Genomic DNA, 18,495 nt, shown 5'->3' on the forward strand with positions numbered 1-18,495 from the left:
TAATTTTCATAGTTTTAATTGTAATAACAATTAACAGATTTTGTGATCACATGAAATGAAAGACATTACAATGAAATATTTTGTTTCTTACAAAACCCTGAATGGTCAATACAAGACTGTCATGATAATACATATCATATTTAATGAACATTAACAATGACATTTAATGGACATTAATAAAATATTACACTGACATATAAAAAATTACAATCAAATATTCAACATGATCTTTTTCTTTTGTTTTCCTTTTTATTTTTCAGTTCAGAGTCTTATTATGGTTGAAACTCTTCTAAATCTTAAGTTCATCATTGCACATTTGTCAATAAGTTAAATTATCACAGTTGCCAGCCAACCTTTATTGCTTGATACTATATCATTCTATTGAAAGAAATCATACGCCCTAAATAAACAACATCTTCAGATTTGATATCTGGCACAGTGAGTTGCGTAAATCCCAATCGTTGGTAATGATCAATCATAGATTTGTCACCAATGTTCATTTCCACATGTATACCAGTAGCACCATTTGTTTTCAAGGCAGCCATAGCACATGCCAACAGCCTTTTGGGAACAGAATGGTCAACAACACGTGGGGGAATAAAGTCAATGCGTATACATGCTGGATACAAATTATGGACTGATTCCGGAACGAAATGCTGTTCTCCATGAAAACTGGATATAACTTCCTATAATATAAAGTAAAATATATTTCACATTTTTTTCTGAATTCAAAATTCACTTTACAAAATTAAGATTTTTATACCCTTCAAGTTTATAAATCAAAACATTTCAAAACAAACTTTTTGCATCAAAATGTCTTTTTTTTTAATTATAATTATTGAAAACTATTGCAAATATTCATTTTGTATATATACCTGTATAATAAACCTATGGTAAATGTAGCTCAAGAAAAATAACCACCTTATTACAACTTGAAAATATAAATTAAAACAAGATATACTACTTTTTTAATAAATACTTACATCTGCGGGAGACTGTTCCCCTTTGATGGTCCTGGGGTATTTTTCACGCATTGCTGGCATCCAAGAGAGGGCACTTTTTTGTTGGAGCACTTTTGTGTCAAGGGCAGCACAAGCATAACCACAAATTCCCTCGTCATCCTCCACAACAAAGCAATATTCTGAACTCTGTGAAACTGTGCGTCCTACAATCCTATAAAGACAAACAACACTTTATAAGCTACATTACTGAGGGAGCATATATAAATGCATTTGCCCTGGTCTTAACATTTAACTTGCAAATGCGGATCTTGAGCTTACTTGGTCATGTTTTCTCATGATTGAACGACATGTGGTTAACTATTCTTAGAGCACAACAGCACATTTCCATTCATAATTTGTAGTATGTTTAGACTTGTTAAGCTCTTTCCTTGGTAATTGAAATGCAAGTTAGTGTTAAATGCAATATTATCAAATACTAAATAGACAACTTTCAAATTCGATGCAGTTCCATCAAAATCTCTGGTTTTAGTGAACATCATTCATGCGTTTAGGGGCATCATCACTTCTGCTCCAATGTTGAGGGAGTGGTTGGAAAACACATGGATTTTTCTAGCATTCCACAGGGTCCGGTATTCGGACCCATTCCCAACGGCAAAAACCCTACATTTTTCCCAATTTTGGCAGCAAAATTCCCAAATGATCACAAAATTCATTTTAATCTTTATTATTCATGACAGAGATTTTTATTTTATTCAACCGCTAGCTTTATGTAAAAAAATCGCCAACAAGTAATGTGTAAATCCAAGTTGAAACATATTGAATGAAAACAACATTGACAAACAATGGCTGCCATAAATAAATAAACAGGAAGTGTGGGAATAAACTAAAACCAGGTCAAATCCGGAAACGGACAAGTATATAAATCCGGGTTTGTCAATCAAATACAGTAAATAAAAAATGAAAAGAACCAAACATGTGACAGCTATCATAGCAACACTAAAATTAAAAACTAAAAATATAAAAAAGAAAATAGAAACAGGTTATATTTTATACAGAACTTAAAATATTTTATTTCACAAATTTTCATGTCAAAATAAAAAAAATGTAACAATCCTTTAAGAAGTTGGAACTCATTATTTTGATACTCAAATAAACTGAAATGCCATGTTGTTATATTTAAAAAACAAAGAAGGTGTAGTCCTTACTTTATTTTCACCAACAAAAAATAATTTTATGAACTAAGTAATCACACTAAAACTAACATCTGGTATATTGGTTGTTTTTCCCAATTTCATTGAAAACCGCGTTAAAAAATTCCCTAAACTGGCCAGGGTCCTTTTTCCCAAAATACCCAGATAAACCCCTGAAACAATAATACTATATTGCACGAATTGTTCGGGAAATTAAATTCTCATAATTAACAATCAGCACTGCTGTCATTTATAGGGAATTGTGATTAAGTACTCACAAAACAAACATTATTTCTAGTTTATCCTGCACAATGACGATCCCCAAGACGCTTGATGAATGTTAATAGTGCAGGGATACAGGCGATCCAAGTGGTGGATCCAGGGAGGGGGGTTCCGGGGGTTGGATCTGGACCCCCACTATCTGATAATGACGTCATAAAGGCGTGCATAATTGAAATGTTTTTTCCGGTAACGGATGAACTCGAAAGTGGTCTATTTTGTTGTCAGAACAATATATTTTCAATTCATGTGTTAACACAGGTATAAGTAATTAGTGGTCATGAAGATTATTATACTATGAAGGTTTAGCAATACCACAGAGGTAGCAGCAAAATGCTATATGAATGATAGTTCTCACGAGAGTTTCCATTTATCAAATTTCAAACATCCTCATGCAAGTTTACAAAAGATGAAATTGGATTTTCTTTTGCAGTCTTTTTTTGCGAAATTTATGTCATTTAGCTCAATAAATTTTATTACTCCTCCAAATGTTAAAAGTTTAAACATTCATGCTGAAGGTAAATAGAGAAAATTCCATGGATGCAGACATCTTGTGAAGGTTAATTTTCTTCAATTATAAACTGTACAACATACCTGTCTCCTATAAGATCTGGATATCCTGGGAAGACTTCAGTCCCATCCATCCCATCATCACATGTCTTTAAACAAATATTGTATACTGCTGCCTGCAACACAGAATGATATAATGTAAAAAAATTGAATCACTTATAACCCATGCCCTTGTCAATTGAAAAAAAAATCTATTCCCATTATAAACCATCAGGAGAATCCAAATAATCAAAGTGCTTCAAAGCACTGAACTGTAAAGATTGCTTCAATTTATCAGTAGGAAGTAAAATTAAATAAGGAAATGTTCATGGATAGTATGTTTAGAATGTTATGGTCAATGCACTATATGTTGTGTATTAAAATAGGTAGTGATCAGCCTTGGAACATTTAGATATCAAGTCAGTCCCATAAGGTTTTGGTTGCATTTCATGCAATCTTTACAAAAACGCATTACATCCAAATAAAGACTGAATGTCTGTTATTAGACTTATTGGTGGTCAATATGGCTATTTGTAATGTCTACGAGTATTTCAGGAGATTCTGTTTACTGACCAAGGCTTAGGAAACCCATCTTAAAATTATTCAGTTCTGGCAAGGGAATAAAGTTATTGGGAACAAAACACAATTCATAACTTTGAATGGCAACAAATTTTTTTCTAATCTAAAAATTTGTAAGGGTTCCACGGAACCCAGTGTCTCGCCTATTTTTGCTGTAAATCGCAGGCTCAACAACAATGAGGAAAAAAATCAATATAAATATTCCTCTTGTTACTATTTTATGATTGTAAGAAAATCTAAGTCCATTTAAAAGTAAATTACAGAAAAAACGGAGTAATCTTTTTACAAACTTTACTTCTGGATACAATCTTATGATCATAAATAAGGTTATGTCCAAGTTTGGTACAAACCCAGGATAGTTTAAGAAATTTATTTAAATTTTAAAAACTTTAACCACAGAGTGAATGTAATGGTTCCCTGCAGAAAAACTAAGTCCATTTAAAAGTTAAATATGGAAAATATGGATTAATATTTACAAAATTTACTTCTGGATACTATCTTATGATCATAAACAAGCTTCTGTCCAAGTTTGGTACAAACCCAGGATAGTTTAAGAAAGTTATTAAAATTCTAAAAACTTTAACCACAGAGTGCATGTAATGTTTCCCCGCAGAAAAAACTAAGTCCATTTATAAGTAAAATACGGAAAAAATGGAATTTTATTTTTACAAAATTTACTTCTGAATATTATCTTATGATCATAAACAAGCTTCTGTCCAAGTTTGGTACAAACCCAGGATAGTTTGAGAAAGTTATTAAAATTCTAAAAACTTCAACCACAGAGTGAATGTTTTGTTTCCCCGCAGAAAAAACTAAGTCCATTTATAGTAAAATACGGAAAAAATGGAATTTTATTTTTACAAAATTTACTTCTGGATACTATCTTATGATCATAAACAAGCTTCTGCCAAAGTTTGGTAGAAATCCAGTATAGTTTAAGAAAGTAATTAAAATTTCAAAAACTTTAACCACAGAGTGAATATTTGTTGACGCCGCCGACGACGACGGAATGTAGGATCGCTTAGTCTCGCTTTTTCGACTAAAGTCGAAGGCTCGACAAAAAGCAAACCTTTTAAGTTTACAAGATTTATATTGGTCTTAGCCTTATGTCTAATGTTTTAATCTAGGAGATACATGACCAAAGAGTTGACCTTCAGAATCAATACTTAACAATACATTTTTTGTAGATGAACCTACCTCATCTGCTGCCGAGTAAGGTCTGTAGTGATAGAATTTGTTTAACACCACTTCTGGAGCACGAATAAGGAACAGATCATGTGCAAAGTCTATTGGCATTAATTTCTGAAAAAAGCACACAATTTTTGTTAAGTAAGCCTCTACATATTAAACCAAAAGCGCAAGGAAAGACAAGCGTAAGCAAGGTTTTCATACTAAACACCGAATTTCCCCCTAGATTTCTCTGTACATTTATTCAGTAGAAAATTGCCACATGTATGAGAGAAATTTTTTTCTTGATTAAGAAAAAAATTTCTTCCCAATTTCAGACTGAACAAAAACCTTGCTAAGTCTTTCCTTTTAGACGCAGGCGCAGACAAGCTGACAGCAATATTTTTTTTACAAATTCTTATTGTCCAAAGATACTTTACTTTTTTTTTCTTTCAAGATTTTAAAAATTATATGTATGAATTTTTCTCTCAATACAACAAATTCCTAAAGCTGTCAAAATGACTGCACATGTTGCCATCTCAAGTTTCTAGTTTTAATCGACAGAATGTGCATATGCTTCTAAGACCTTGTTTAAAATAAATGATCATTCTAACAAAGATTGGTTCTATGAGGAGTTTTCTCACATGAAATGATTAAACTAAATTATTTGTTGAACCAATCTTTGTTCTTTGGACCAATGTATATATGTTTAGTTTTTGAAAGTAAAACAAACAAGACAGACGAAACACATGCACATTCTTGGCCTTCAAATCAAAGGCACATTATTTGGCGCTAACCTGAAATAAAGAATATTATTAATGGCAGACAGAACTGACTTTATTATGTACAACCACTTGATTGTATTGTTTATTAACTAAAACCAAACATTTATCCCAGTTTGCTGAAAACATTTACTAAATTGAAGTTATTAAAACATATTGTGTTAATTTCAAATTGCTGAAAAACTTGACACTAAAGTTTCAGTTTTCTAACCAGGTAAAATATTCCTACATCAAATTTTGATAACCCATTGATAAAATAAAGAATTTCTCAATGTGATTTAAGTTGAAGGTCCTGCTCTTTCTGAGCAAACTTACATTATGTAAATGTAGATCTACACATCAACTTAAAGCACAATGGAGTACTTAAAAATCAGTTCTATCTGCACCAACGCTGCGCAACCTGGAAAAAAGACTTGAGATGGCTAAGCATGCGCTGTCAAATTGGCTGGCTACATATTTTCAATGATTATATATCATTTCTATACCCATTTACAAACAAATGAACCACAGGCTTGCATAAGTGGATTGTGGATGGCCTGTTATACATACTTGAAGTTCTCCTTGAACACCACCTCGAAAAACCCATGGTTCTTGGTCGCCACTCATAAAGGCCTCTTTATAACCATGTGAGCTCCCTATTATTCGCAAAAAAAGATAATAAGGGAGATAGATTAGTACTTTGGTACACTAAGCAGACCATGCTGCTGCAAGCTCTGAAGATAATGTAGTAGTTATAATGTTTAGATTGTTGTGTTTAAAAAGAAATACTTCAATTATCACTTTTCCAAAGGAAAAATATCTCATTTTAATCAAATTTATCTTTACTTCATTTAAACCTAAAAGAACAAAGATTCTATAAGTAAAAACAAAAACAAAACTAAAAAAAACAGCTATGCCATTAATATGTATTCTTTTATAATTATTAACAAATTTTTAATGAAACATCTACTTTATGATCCCAAATATGCAATTTGAACGTTTGAATCCTATCTCAAAATGTATGTACAACAATTTTCTGAACTTATAGATTATGATTATATATATGACGATTTTATTCAAAAAGAAATATCCAAATAATCAAGAGCATTTAATCAAGTAGTTTTATACCTTTTATATGGTATTGATTCATTCATATATTTTGATGTTTTCAAAGAGTAGACTAGGCTACATAAAGCAGGGGAATTCTGATACAACTTGATTGGTTACTATTCACATATAGAAACATGTTCCCTTGATTAGATGCTCTTGAACAATTGAATACTGCTCTTTGTGACTATACATGTTCTGAAAATAATACTACAAATAACAAGGTTCATACACATTATTTCACCACTAGAAACCAGGGGTCCTAATGATAAATAAGCAACAAATTTTCCATCCACTTCAGATAAAGCAGGATACAGCAATGCTCCATAGAATGCTGGTCATGATGAACAATACTCTACCAGGGCTTAATAGGCATAAATTTAAAGCTTTTATTTCGAGATTTTGCTTTAATAATAAGTCTAGTGATAAAAAAAGATAATAAGATTTTAAGTAATGGTATGAACCCTGAAAACACAAGTTCAGAAACAGAAAGTTGCACAACATTTGAAGCCATGGCACAGCTGTTAATTAATATCAAATGTAATTCAATTCTTACATGTCTGACCCGCCAATAATGCCTGTTGCTGAAGCCCATTTGCATTAGCACAACCTTTGCCTGAAAAAAAGAAAGATTCATTTTTCATCAGTCTACTAATTTTGCTCAAATTTTTAAGGTTTTGTTTCTGATTGTAATTGGCTTTTAAATAGACAGTACAGAAATTAAAAAGAAATGTGTGTGGACACAAGCTCTTACTGTTAAAAAGCCACATTTTTTTTTTAATTTTTGCTTTGGTATTCAAATCCACTGATAGTCTTAAAAATATTGGTGTAAAAAAATATTGGTGTAAAATCAAAAAGTTAACTTTTAGTTTACATCATACAACATGTACAATGACAAATAGAAATATTCAATATTTTTTTTTAAATCCTTTAATTTATTAACAATAAAGCTAGAACCATAACATCTACATATATAAATTAAACCTACCTAACCAAGAAACATATCCGCTACAAGTCTCCAATATTCCAAGCAAGTCCCAAGCATATGGAAATAGCTCTTGAACGGCAGATATGTTTGGCAACTCTACAAGTCTTTTAGATACTGCACGCAACATCTTCACAGAGTCTGTAAAACTGCTAGCTTTAGTCATCCATTCTACCATCTTCAAAAACAACAAAAATATCAGTAAATACTTGAGTGGAACAATTTCAGTCTGGTCAAATTCTGTGAAAGTTATCTCAAGATACCATCATTAGACTAATCAGACAAAAGCTGTGCATTAATTTCAATTTCAAGGGAAAAAACTTTGCATAATGGTTCTGCCAGACATTTTGCAACTTATCTTACAGTAATACACCCATGTATGAAAGAAAACTGTCAAATAAAAAACAAATACAATTACCTCTGGTGTTTGTTCCTTCTTTTCCATTACCAAATGAGAATTAGACTTCAACCAATGCAGATCATCCAGCAACTGTGAACTCTTAATTCCATGTTCAAAAGGCAAGAAAAAGAAGTCAACAATCATCTGAATATCATCACATGTGAAATCCTCCATTCGGACCTCTGGTTCTACAGTCATTTTACCATCATTTGACCATTCTTCTGGGGTGGTTGACACATTGGCAGAAGGTACACAGTCCATTGGTTCCAGTTCAACAGATGTATCAGACTCAGAGTCTGATACAAGTTCTGGACCTGTAGATAACAAACTATTATTGATAGGCAGCATTACTGGTTGCATGAAAGAGTCTCCACCACCTACATTCACCATACTTCCATTCTGTAATTCAGAGATAGCTGCAACATTTGTTGGTAACACTGTCGTTAAAGGAGCTGGCATAGGCTGTTGTGTACGAGGAGTCTTTAATTCTATCATCCAATCTGACAAAGCTAACCTCAATGCAACTCTTGGTTGGTACCGTGTATCTAACAATGATGGAATGTCCTCAACTGAACCAAAATCACTGTCCGTTTCAAGTTTGATATCTGATATTACAGGACTTAACCGATCTCCCTCTGTAAAAAAATCAACTCATCAAATACTTGTTCAGTTCATGTTTTCGAATGTTGTATGAATTTGTACTATGCATGCTTCTTGATACTGAGATGATACAATGCATTTTTAATAGCATGAAACCCAACGAGATGTAGATTAATTTATCACATATTCAGTGTTCTAGTCTGAACTAGAGGCCCTAAAGAGCATGTGTCGCTCACCTTGGTCTATGTGAACATTAAACAAAGGACACATGACAAAATTGTGTTTTGGTGATTGTGATGTATTTGTAGATCTTACTTTACTAAACATTCTTGCTGCTTACAATTATCTCTATCTATAATGAACCTGGCCCAGTAGTTTCAGTGGAAAATGTTAGTGAAAATTTATAAATTTTATGAAAATTTCGGTCACGTTGACTTATTTGTAATCTTACTTTGCTGAACATTATTGCTGTTTACAGTTTATCTCTATCTATAATAGTATTCAAGATAACAACCAAAAACAGCAAAATTTCCTTAAAATTACCAATTCAGGGGCAGCAACCCAACAATGGGTTGTCCGATTCGTCTGAAAATTTCAGGGCAGATAGATCTTGACCTGATAAACAATTTTACCCCATGTTAGATTTGCTCTAAATGCTTTGGTTTTTGAGTTATAAGCCAAAAACTGCATTTTACCCTCTATGTTCTATTTTTAGCCATGGTGGCCATCTTGGTTGGTTAAACAACAAAATTTTATTTTAAGTAAATAAAAAAGTACAACCTATTATAAAATATGTGTCATAAACATACCAAAAATAACATCTTTCTTGAGACCAGAGGGATTTGATTTACACCACTGACCAAGAGAATGTAAAGCAACATAATTAGATTCAAATTCTGTGTTTGGATTTGTCAGTACTCCTCTAAGGTATGGAATAATCTCTGGTGATCTGCCATCATAAGCACCAAGAAAAATTCTTCTAGGATCATAATCATTAGCATGAATATTGTCCCAGATCAATGGTGGTCTGCGGAATACTGCAGTCACTTCTTCTAGATGTTTGATGGTCATTTTCTTACTGACAACTTTTACCCCTAAAACAAACAAAGCCATTCAAATATTAAAATCTTTTTCATTGAAGATTCATTTATTACACTAACTTTCTTCACATGTTGAAATGTATTTCATGAAAACATTTACCTTCATTAAGACATTCATCTGTGATATAAAATCACGGAGCTACTTAGCAGATAAAATAGGAAAAGAGAAAGAAAATTATGAAACTAGAACATTAAATATTCACCTGTCCAGAGGATCTCTATGGCTGACAACAACTTTGATCCAACAGTATTCAGGTACTCCGAGGATGATAGGGTTGGCAAAGCTCTTGATGAACAATACTCTGGAAATAAAATTGAATTATTTTTAAAAGCTGAGATACATGTTTGTTAAAACTAGGACACACTGCAATAACATCTTTGTCAATCATGTAAAAATGTGCAATCAATAAAATTGTTGATTTCAATAAAATTTGAAGCAATTTTTTACAATGTACAATCCAAATTGACAGCACATGCCAATAAAAACATCCAAGAGTTGAAAGTTTTTCTTGATTATTAATCATCAATTGAAAAATTACCAGAAGTTGAGTTCAAGAGGATATTTTTAATTCCTTTATATTTATTACATAATTGTGATTTTATATTTACCTGTTGGACAAAAATAGAAGTGAGGTTGTTCTAAATGCTGAAAAACTTCATTTGTGATCGACACTTGGGCTGCAGCTGATGAAGTAAACATACTTCTGTCAGATTCACTCAGTTCTGGGTCAATGTCGTCAAACAATAGAGCAAATGCATTACAACCAAAAGTAGAAACCTGTAAAGAATGATTTATCAGTTACTGAAAGTCGAGAAAATATAACATCCCTTCTTATATTTTTTGTCTCTATTCTTTTGAAAATCATACAATAGATTGCTACAAGACATAATAAAATATGTTGTATTTAAGATCAAAGTAATTTTCCAGGACACATCATTTGCCTAATGGTAATGAGAGCAAAGAAGTTGTCTTCCTATAGCACTTCCAATTTCTTGAAGACCAAAGCATCACACTATGTTCAACAAAAGACTGGAATAACTATGTGGAAACCAGGTTATCATTTTTTTTTTTAAACTAAAATGTTTGTTGATTATAACATAACATGAATAAATAACAGATTTGAAATAGAATTACAATTGCTTTTACCTGTTCCAATTTTCTTTTTAAGCACTGTACATCTTTAGCACTAGAAAAAGAAATGTCGAGTCCAGGGGACACTGCATACACAAATTCTATGTTGTTTTCTGTGGCAGACTGAATCAAGCTGGTTAGATTATCTAAAATATATACAAATCATATTTTTATACAAACATTTTTTAATTCCTACCAGTTACAATGTATCTTACACCAATCATGAAAACTTTTAATTCAATACTTGTCAAGGATTTAATCAGTCCATAGTGCATGCCAGTCAGGATATTGTGCACTGATACTGGTCACAATTGACATTGCACTATTGAGAATATACTCATTTTTGTCTGGCAGTCATAATAGAAAGTATTCAAAAGTATACTTAAAAAGAATGTGTCCAAAGAGCAACTCTAATTTGGCATAAAAAGAAGGAGATCATATCATAGGGAATCTCTTACTTAGTAGACACAGTTTCAGTTAATTTTCGGCTTTGTAACCTTGATAAAATGACCCTGGGTAGTATTTAATTGTAATCAACATATTTTGTTTGTTCTAATTAAGCAACATCTGACTCACCAGCTTCTTCTACTGAATAAAGTTCTCTCCAGAAAGCTCTGTGCTTGCAATCATCTTTAGGAGCATACATGTAGGTGTTTAAACCCATCTTTTTCAACCTGACAAATCAAAAATATATAAATCATTCGAAAATAAGATCATGTTGAAAAGAATCACTAGAAATTTAAACCCTCATAAAGAAAAGTCGTTACTTTCACTGGATTGTTTCCAAACAGATTAAACTCTCAATTGTGTTGCCTTAAAGCTCTGTTAAATTATACAATTTCAATAACTTATGGTTATTTCTTCATTAGGCCAAATAAAAATATATGTGTGGTTCCAGTGACCCTACCTTCCCTACTTTTTCGTCTTGACATTAGCCTACCCTAAAGATTTTATTGTCATTTTTCATTAAGCACTTTTAAAGTCAGAATGATGCTCCCATAGACTCAATGTCAAAAAAAAAAAACATAAAACAAAAAAAAAAATCCCTAAGTACCTACCCTAACTTTTTTTCAGATGTAACTGGAACCACACATACTATTTTATTTGGCCTTAGTTCAAATAAAGTCAAAGTCATTTCACCAACCCATCAGTTGTATATTAAGAGCTTGGTGGTCCTTGGAAACTTGTAGTACAAAAACAGGTACTTCTGCTTTGAGCAATAGACCAAATATGCCCTCCTATCATAATGCTGAATATTTAAATATTGAAAAGGAATTTCTACATTTATTAAATGTCTAAACTTTCGTCAGTCTGCAACAAAAACTTGTGTGTGCTTTTGATGAGTCCAAATTAGTGATTCACCTTATGCATGTTATAAGCATGAGCTTGTGAAAACAAAAAAAATATGATTTTTTATTTTCCATGTTTTAGAATTTTTCTAGTTATTGCTTATATTAACAAATAGTATGTTTTTATAACAAGAGTGCACACACTGAAATGTCTCGCCTTCTATACTAATCATGTTGATGGTCCTAAGTATAAAGCTACGCTTTATTACAACTGTCACATAAACTTGACATTAACCAAGATAACTAAACAAAGACCAATGAACCTTGAAAATGAGGTCAAGATCAGATGAACCATGTCAGGCAGACAGGTACATGTACAGCTAACAATGCTTCTATACAACATATATAGTTGACCCATTACTTATAGTTAAGAAAAATAGACCAAAACGCAAAAACTTAACACTGTGCATAAACCGTGAAAATGAGGTCAAGGTCAAATAAAACCTGCGCGACTGACATAGATCATAAAATATTTCCATACACCAAATATTGTTGACCTATGACATATAGTATTAGATAAAAAGACCAACTCAAAAACTTAACTTTGACCACTGAACCATGAAAATGAGGGCAAGGTCACATGACATCTGCCCGCTAGATCATTACAATCATTCCATACAACAAATATAGTAGACCTATTGCATAAAGTATGAGAAAAACAGACCAAAACACAAAAATTTAACTATAACCACTGAACCATGAAAATGAGGTCAAGGTCAGATGACACCTGCCAGTTGAACATGTACACCTTACAGTCCTCCATACACCGAATATACTAGCCCTATTGCTTATTGAATCTAAGATATGGACTTGACCACCAAAACTTAACCTCGTTCACTGATCCATGAAATGAGGTTGAGGTCAAGTGAAAACTGTCTGACAGACACGAGGACCTTGTAAGGTACCCATATATCAAATATAGTTATCCTATTACTTATAATAAGAGAGAATTCAACATTACAAAAAATTTGAACTTTTTTTTCAAGTGGTCACTGAACCATGAAAATGAGGTCAAGGACATTGGACATGTGACTGACAAAAACTTCGTAACATGAAGCATCTATATACAAAGTATGAAGCATCCAGGTCTTCCACCTTCTTAAATATAAAGCATTTAAGAAGTGAGCCAACGCTGCCGCCGGATCACTATCCCTATGTCGAGCTTTCTGCAACAAAAGTTGCAGGCTGTACAAAAATTAGACAAGAATTTCAGCCCTCGGATAACGACAAGTAATGAGGCCACTTTCCATTATTTCAATATTTTAAAGAGGCATACCTCTTATGCAATCAGTCACTTTCGTAAAACTTGTTCTGGATATTGCTGATGTTATTTATATCTGTATGTAGTGTAAGTTTTATAAAAATCTTGCAAGAATTGTACTTTGGAGAATGCTAACATAACTGAACAAACACCTGATATTTCCGTCCACTGGAATGTGATACACAGTGACTAAAAAGCTGACAACTACATGTGTTCCTTTCTTTAACTTTTCCTAATTACTGTTGATCATCAATGTTCCTTTACAATTTTTTAAATACATTGCTAGATAAAATAGAACTTACCACTTGAATAAAAGCTTCCTCTGATCTGAACTCCATGGTCTACCATAGAAACCTGAAGTGGAAAAATAATAAGTTTCAAGTCATAACCTTACTAAAGAAAATTTTCAACCATAAAAAAGCACACAATAGGCTAAGAAATGAATATATGCAAAACAATCTAGTTGTCTGTTTGATAACAGAATTAGGACTACAAGTTTCAACTTGCATGGTTAAAAAAAACATTCCGCTTCAAGATCTGGAAGTTGTAGCATTACTCGCTCTCCTTATGAAATGGGTTAAAATCCCGCTGAATAAAGGTATCAGGTCCGTTCGCGCCCAATTTTTATTGGTTACAATGATTACGATCTATTCAACACATAATAAATTGCTATAAGAATCCCTTTTCCTTTTAAAACAATGAAAAATAAATATTTATAGCAATACACTAACCAAAACATGATTTAGATTTTATAAACACATAAAAAATGTAGTCATTGTCTCACTTTATTTAGAAACAAAGAAGAAAAAATGTATATAGAGTTATACACTACACCTATACTAATACCTAAACATGATTTAAGATTTATCCAACACATTAATTCATAACGTTGTCAGATTTGCACTTTATTGACTAGAAATAATGAAAGAAAAACATTTAATTCAATACACTAACCAAAACATGATCAGGGATCTCCATGGCCTGTTTAACAATGGCGCTCCACCATCGTTCAAAACTGTTATCGTTTTTATAGCTCGACGCCATTTTTTTTAACAATTATTACCAAATGCATTTAATTGCATAACCCTAGGCTTTTTTATATTACAATCAGTTCTAACGCCTGAGGGATATCTGGATTAAGATCGCTATTCACTTGTACCTGAGCTTGTACAGGTAGATCAACACAGGGATCTCCATGGATGAAAATTGAACGATGGAGGAACTTTCACCATCATAAACCGTATCTACGCCGTACAGTATAGCGCGATCAAAAGTATTTCATCCCTCCACATAAGGATAGGTGAACATGCTAATTCAATAGGGGCGGATCCATCCATTTTAAAAAGGGAGGGGGGGGGGGGGGGTTCCAGCTATATGCTCCCATTCAAATGCATTGATTGGCCAAAAAAAGGGGGGTTCCAACTGCCAGAACCCCCCTGGATCCGCCAATTGGTTCGTGACTTCTGAATTTGTCATTGTCCGTGAAAAATATGAACTCCACAAGATTTTTAAGCCCAATAACAATTACCAAAAAAAGCAAGAAAACTACATGGGGACCTTCATGACAGCTTTTGGTCATTCTCTACTAAGGGGGTGGGGCCATGAAGGCTTAGCATTTGAATGGTTTCAAAAGGCAATTATTGAAAATATGTCTACTTCTATAATGAAAATTCAAATAAATATAATTTAAATAAGCAATGAATTAGCATGTTCACCATTCCTTATATATGGAGGGATGAAATACTTTTGATCGCGCTACACTGTACAGCATAGACACTGTTTTTGATGGTGAAGGTTCCTTAATCGTTAAATTTTCATCAATGGCCTTCCCTGCATTATTAAGAATTATCCAACACATAAATGAAATACTTGTAATATTGTTGTCAGAATCACACTTAAATTAGAAACAATGAAAAAAAAATATTTTTTAAATAATAAACTTGCCATGGTATAAAAAGAACTTGTCAGAATCTCACATTATTTAGAAATAATGCTATATATATTAATGGCAATACACTTACCAAAACTCAATAGAATTGGGCGTGAACGCGTAGGGTGCAAACGGACCCTGATTCTCGAATAATGTCTGCCAATTCACCCCACTTTCGAAAAAAGGCTGTGATAAGTCTTCCAACCTGACCAACTTATGAATAATATATAGAATTAACTCTACTGAATATATTTCATAAATGGGGCAAGTTGGCAGATATTTTATCAGCCAGGTTATTAGTATTACTTAGAAGTTTTTTCATAAGTGGGGAGAGTTGGCAAAGTACAAAAAAATTTGTAAGAGGAATTAACACTTATTTCAAAGACAAAGAGGGACAAGTTCAGTTGGTGGAAAGGTGGGTACATTTGCAAGTGTGGAAAGTCTAGACTTGCTGCCAATCTAAGTCGACTATAACACATTTTATTGAATTAAAATAATTTTATATATGAAGATTGTCAAGTTGATAAAATAATCCTCCGATGACCACATATTTAAAGAACACCATACAGGATAAATCGGATTTGGTATTGTATAACTATCAGTTTAATTGGCAGGTAGCCAACATAAATCGTGATGCTTAACAAGATTGGAGGCTCAAGTGACATCTATGGCAATATGCCAAAATATAATCACATTTTTATATATAACAAGAATCAATAGAGGGGACAGAAATGAGATAAGCCAGGTAATATCAAATCCTATTTGAGGTTATTACCCTATTGCCCTGATAAAACCGTCGGTTGAAAAATTTCAAGTTTAATTTCCCTTTGGGGAACCCCGGAAACTCCGCAATGAGTAATGCATCGTTAATCATAGCTTTCATCCTGTAAAAAAATACATCAAATTTTATGCACATTATCTGGGAATCATTAATTATTGTAAATACTGAGGAGTACGCTCCAAATTTTCAAAGATACAAATTTCCAGACAAAATATTTCTCAAATTCAAGATGGCGGAATGTCAGTTTCTCTACATAATCTAAATTAGTGAAGAAAACGCACCTTCCACAGCACCACAAATAAATCTTTGATTACTCTCATTGTCTAGTCCACTATTCACTAAATCCCTCATCCTATTAGAATTTTTGGGTTGGTGAAGGCAAAAAGTTTTACCGACTTTATCAATTACGTCCGTCTTGTTACAATGTTTTCACGATTCTGCGCAAATTTCGCTATGGAATTTTTCTCGATTTAATGATGTCAAAAGTAACGGGTGTTTCAATTGGTCCACTCAAAATGACAATCCAATGAAAATTGTGCTTTCAATCAAGTTCAGGGATGGAGGTTTTCATCTGGTTTGTACCGGATTTTGTACGTTCCCAAGACGAAAACTGTTAGGGGTTCAGTTAAGGGTTAAACAACAAAAACAACAACTTATTGATTAAAACTATATGCAATGCAGATATATGATCATGCTGTTATATGAGAAACGAAAAGAAATATATGACCGTAAGACCAGAGACAAATTGTATTATTAAATTTTGTTATTGGTGTGAAATCCAAATATTGGATTGTTATCAAGACGACTACACATGTCACGTGACAATATTTACAACCATATCGTTAATATTCAAATTCAATGGAGCACTAGCTGTCAAATTCATCTTTCACCTATTTGACTCCAATTCTCACTTTCGAGTTATAACAATTTCATTTGACATGTATCCAAATAATAAAAATATAAAATAAACAATCTACAGGGCACTGCCTCGATAATATTAGAATCATATAATACAATGTCTCAAGGACACTCAGATGACCCCGAAAACAACCGACGGTCACTTAACACGATATAAACATAAATATAAATAGATATGGACCTCGTGTAAATGGATTTGTTGTTAATCTGTTTAATTTCGGGTTGCAGGTTAATTAATTATAAGCTAATTTTCTATTTTTACCTGTCTAAAGAAAGATTTTTTGTGGATGAAATTAGTCAAGCAAATGATTTACCTCACTTTCAATATTTAAATTCTTTTCTCTTAAAAACAGGCTTCACTCATGCATAATCCATTTCCAGCTAAGGGGTTACATTGAAGTTCACATGAATTATACAACAGCATACAACTATGAAAGCTTATTATGTGTTATAGTCACGATGATCGAGTTGATCAGTTCTCAATTCAACTTGTTGACAAAAGTAATTGATAAGTATATATAAAGTTGCATTATGGAAAACCATGTGAACTTAAATTATTTCTGGTAATCATGAGTCAGTTGTAACATATTCAAGATCGAGAATCAATAAATTAGGGGTGGGGGTCCTATCCCGAAAAAAAACGAAAGGAACGAAATTCCGTAGTCTAGAATTAGAAAAAGACAAATTTTTGTTTTAGGGACTTATCATAATTTATCTGGGAGGGGGCTGGTCAAAATACAGGAGGGGATCAAGTTTTTTCCTGTATGTGGAATAGGGGGGGGGGGTTCCAAATTTTATTGTAAATTCAAAATGGGGGGGATCAATATTTTTTGCACAAGAAATAAGTAGTTTGAACATCACTAATCATCGTACCGTTTTTATTTATTTTAAGATCCCTTTGAGTTAATTCATAACTCTCAAGCAGCGTCCAAGAGAGGAACATATACTGCGGGTAATTGATATCCCACTTAGTAAATAATGTGTTGTTGCTGTATCAAAAAGTTTACTTTTTATAGAACTACTTAGGAAAAATTTTTCTTCAATATATAGGAAATTAGAAAAAAAAAGAGCCAGAAAAAGCTTTGCTGCCTACCTCTTAAAATTCATGGAAGAGCCCTATTTCAAGGCAATGTTCCCTCGAATATTGTTTTTGGACTTAATCCACTGAGAATATTTTGCCTCATGATATCCATGATATAACAAATATTTTGCATGTTACAATTTTGACATGTTTAATAGAGGGGGGGGGTTCACATTTTTTAAAATGTTTTTGTAGGGGGATCAAATAAAAATAGTAAAATATTATGGGGGATCAAGGAAATTTTATATGTTTGAATTCAAAATGACCAGCCCCTCCCAGGTTAATAATGATAAGTCCCTTAAAGGTCCTGCCGTTCCTCAATAATGTCAAAATGGAATACAGGATATTCTTTAAATTTTTAAGG

The 18,495-nt window shown here is 32.7% G+C and overlaps 1 protein-coding gene across 1 annotated transcript; it reads right to left on the reverse strand.

Annotated features, from left to right (window-relative positions):
• LOC143071762 (protein O-GlcNAcase-like) lies at positions 1 to 16,585 on the reverse strand. Its single transcript, XM_076246322.1, has 15 exons — positions 16,414 to 16,585; positions 13,724 to 13,775; positions 11,388 to 11,485; positions 10,827 to 10,957; positions 10,289 to 10,457; positions 9,883 to 9,981; positions 9,389 to 9,673; positions 7,998 to 8,614; positions 7,583 to 7,757; positions 7,151 to 7,210; positions 6,058 to 6,143; positions 4,757 to 4,861; positions 3,026 to 3,117; positions 984 to 1,173; positions 1 to 686 (listed from the first exon to the last, which is right to left on the reverse strand). The coding sequence occupies exons 1-15, from the start codon at positions 16,481 to 16,483 to the stop codon at positions 369 to 371; spliced, it is 2,547 nt and encodes an 848-aa protein (XP_076102437.1). The 5' UTR covers positions 16,484 to 16,585; the 3' UTR covers positions 1 to 368.
• Between the last annotated feature and the right edge of the window lie 1,910 nt (positions 16,586 to 18,495).

The sequence above is a fragment of the Mytilus galloprovincialis genome, chromosome 4 (assembly GCF_965363235.1).
Source record: "Mytilus galloprovincialis chromosome 4, xbMytGall1.hap1.1, whole genome shotgun sequence".
Lineage (NCBI taxonomy): Eukaryota > Metazoa > Mollusca > Bivalvia > Mytilida > Mytilidae > Mytilus > Mytilus galloprovincialis.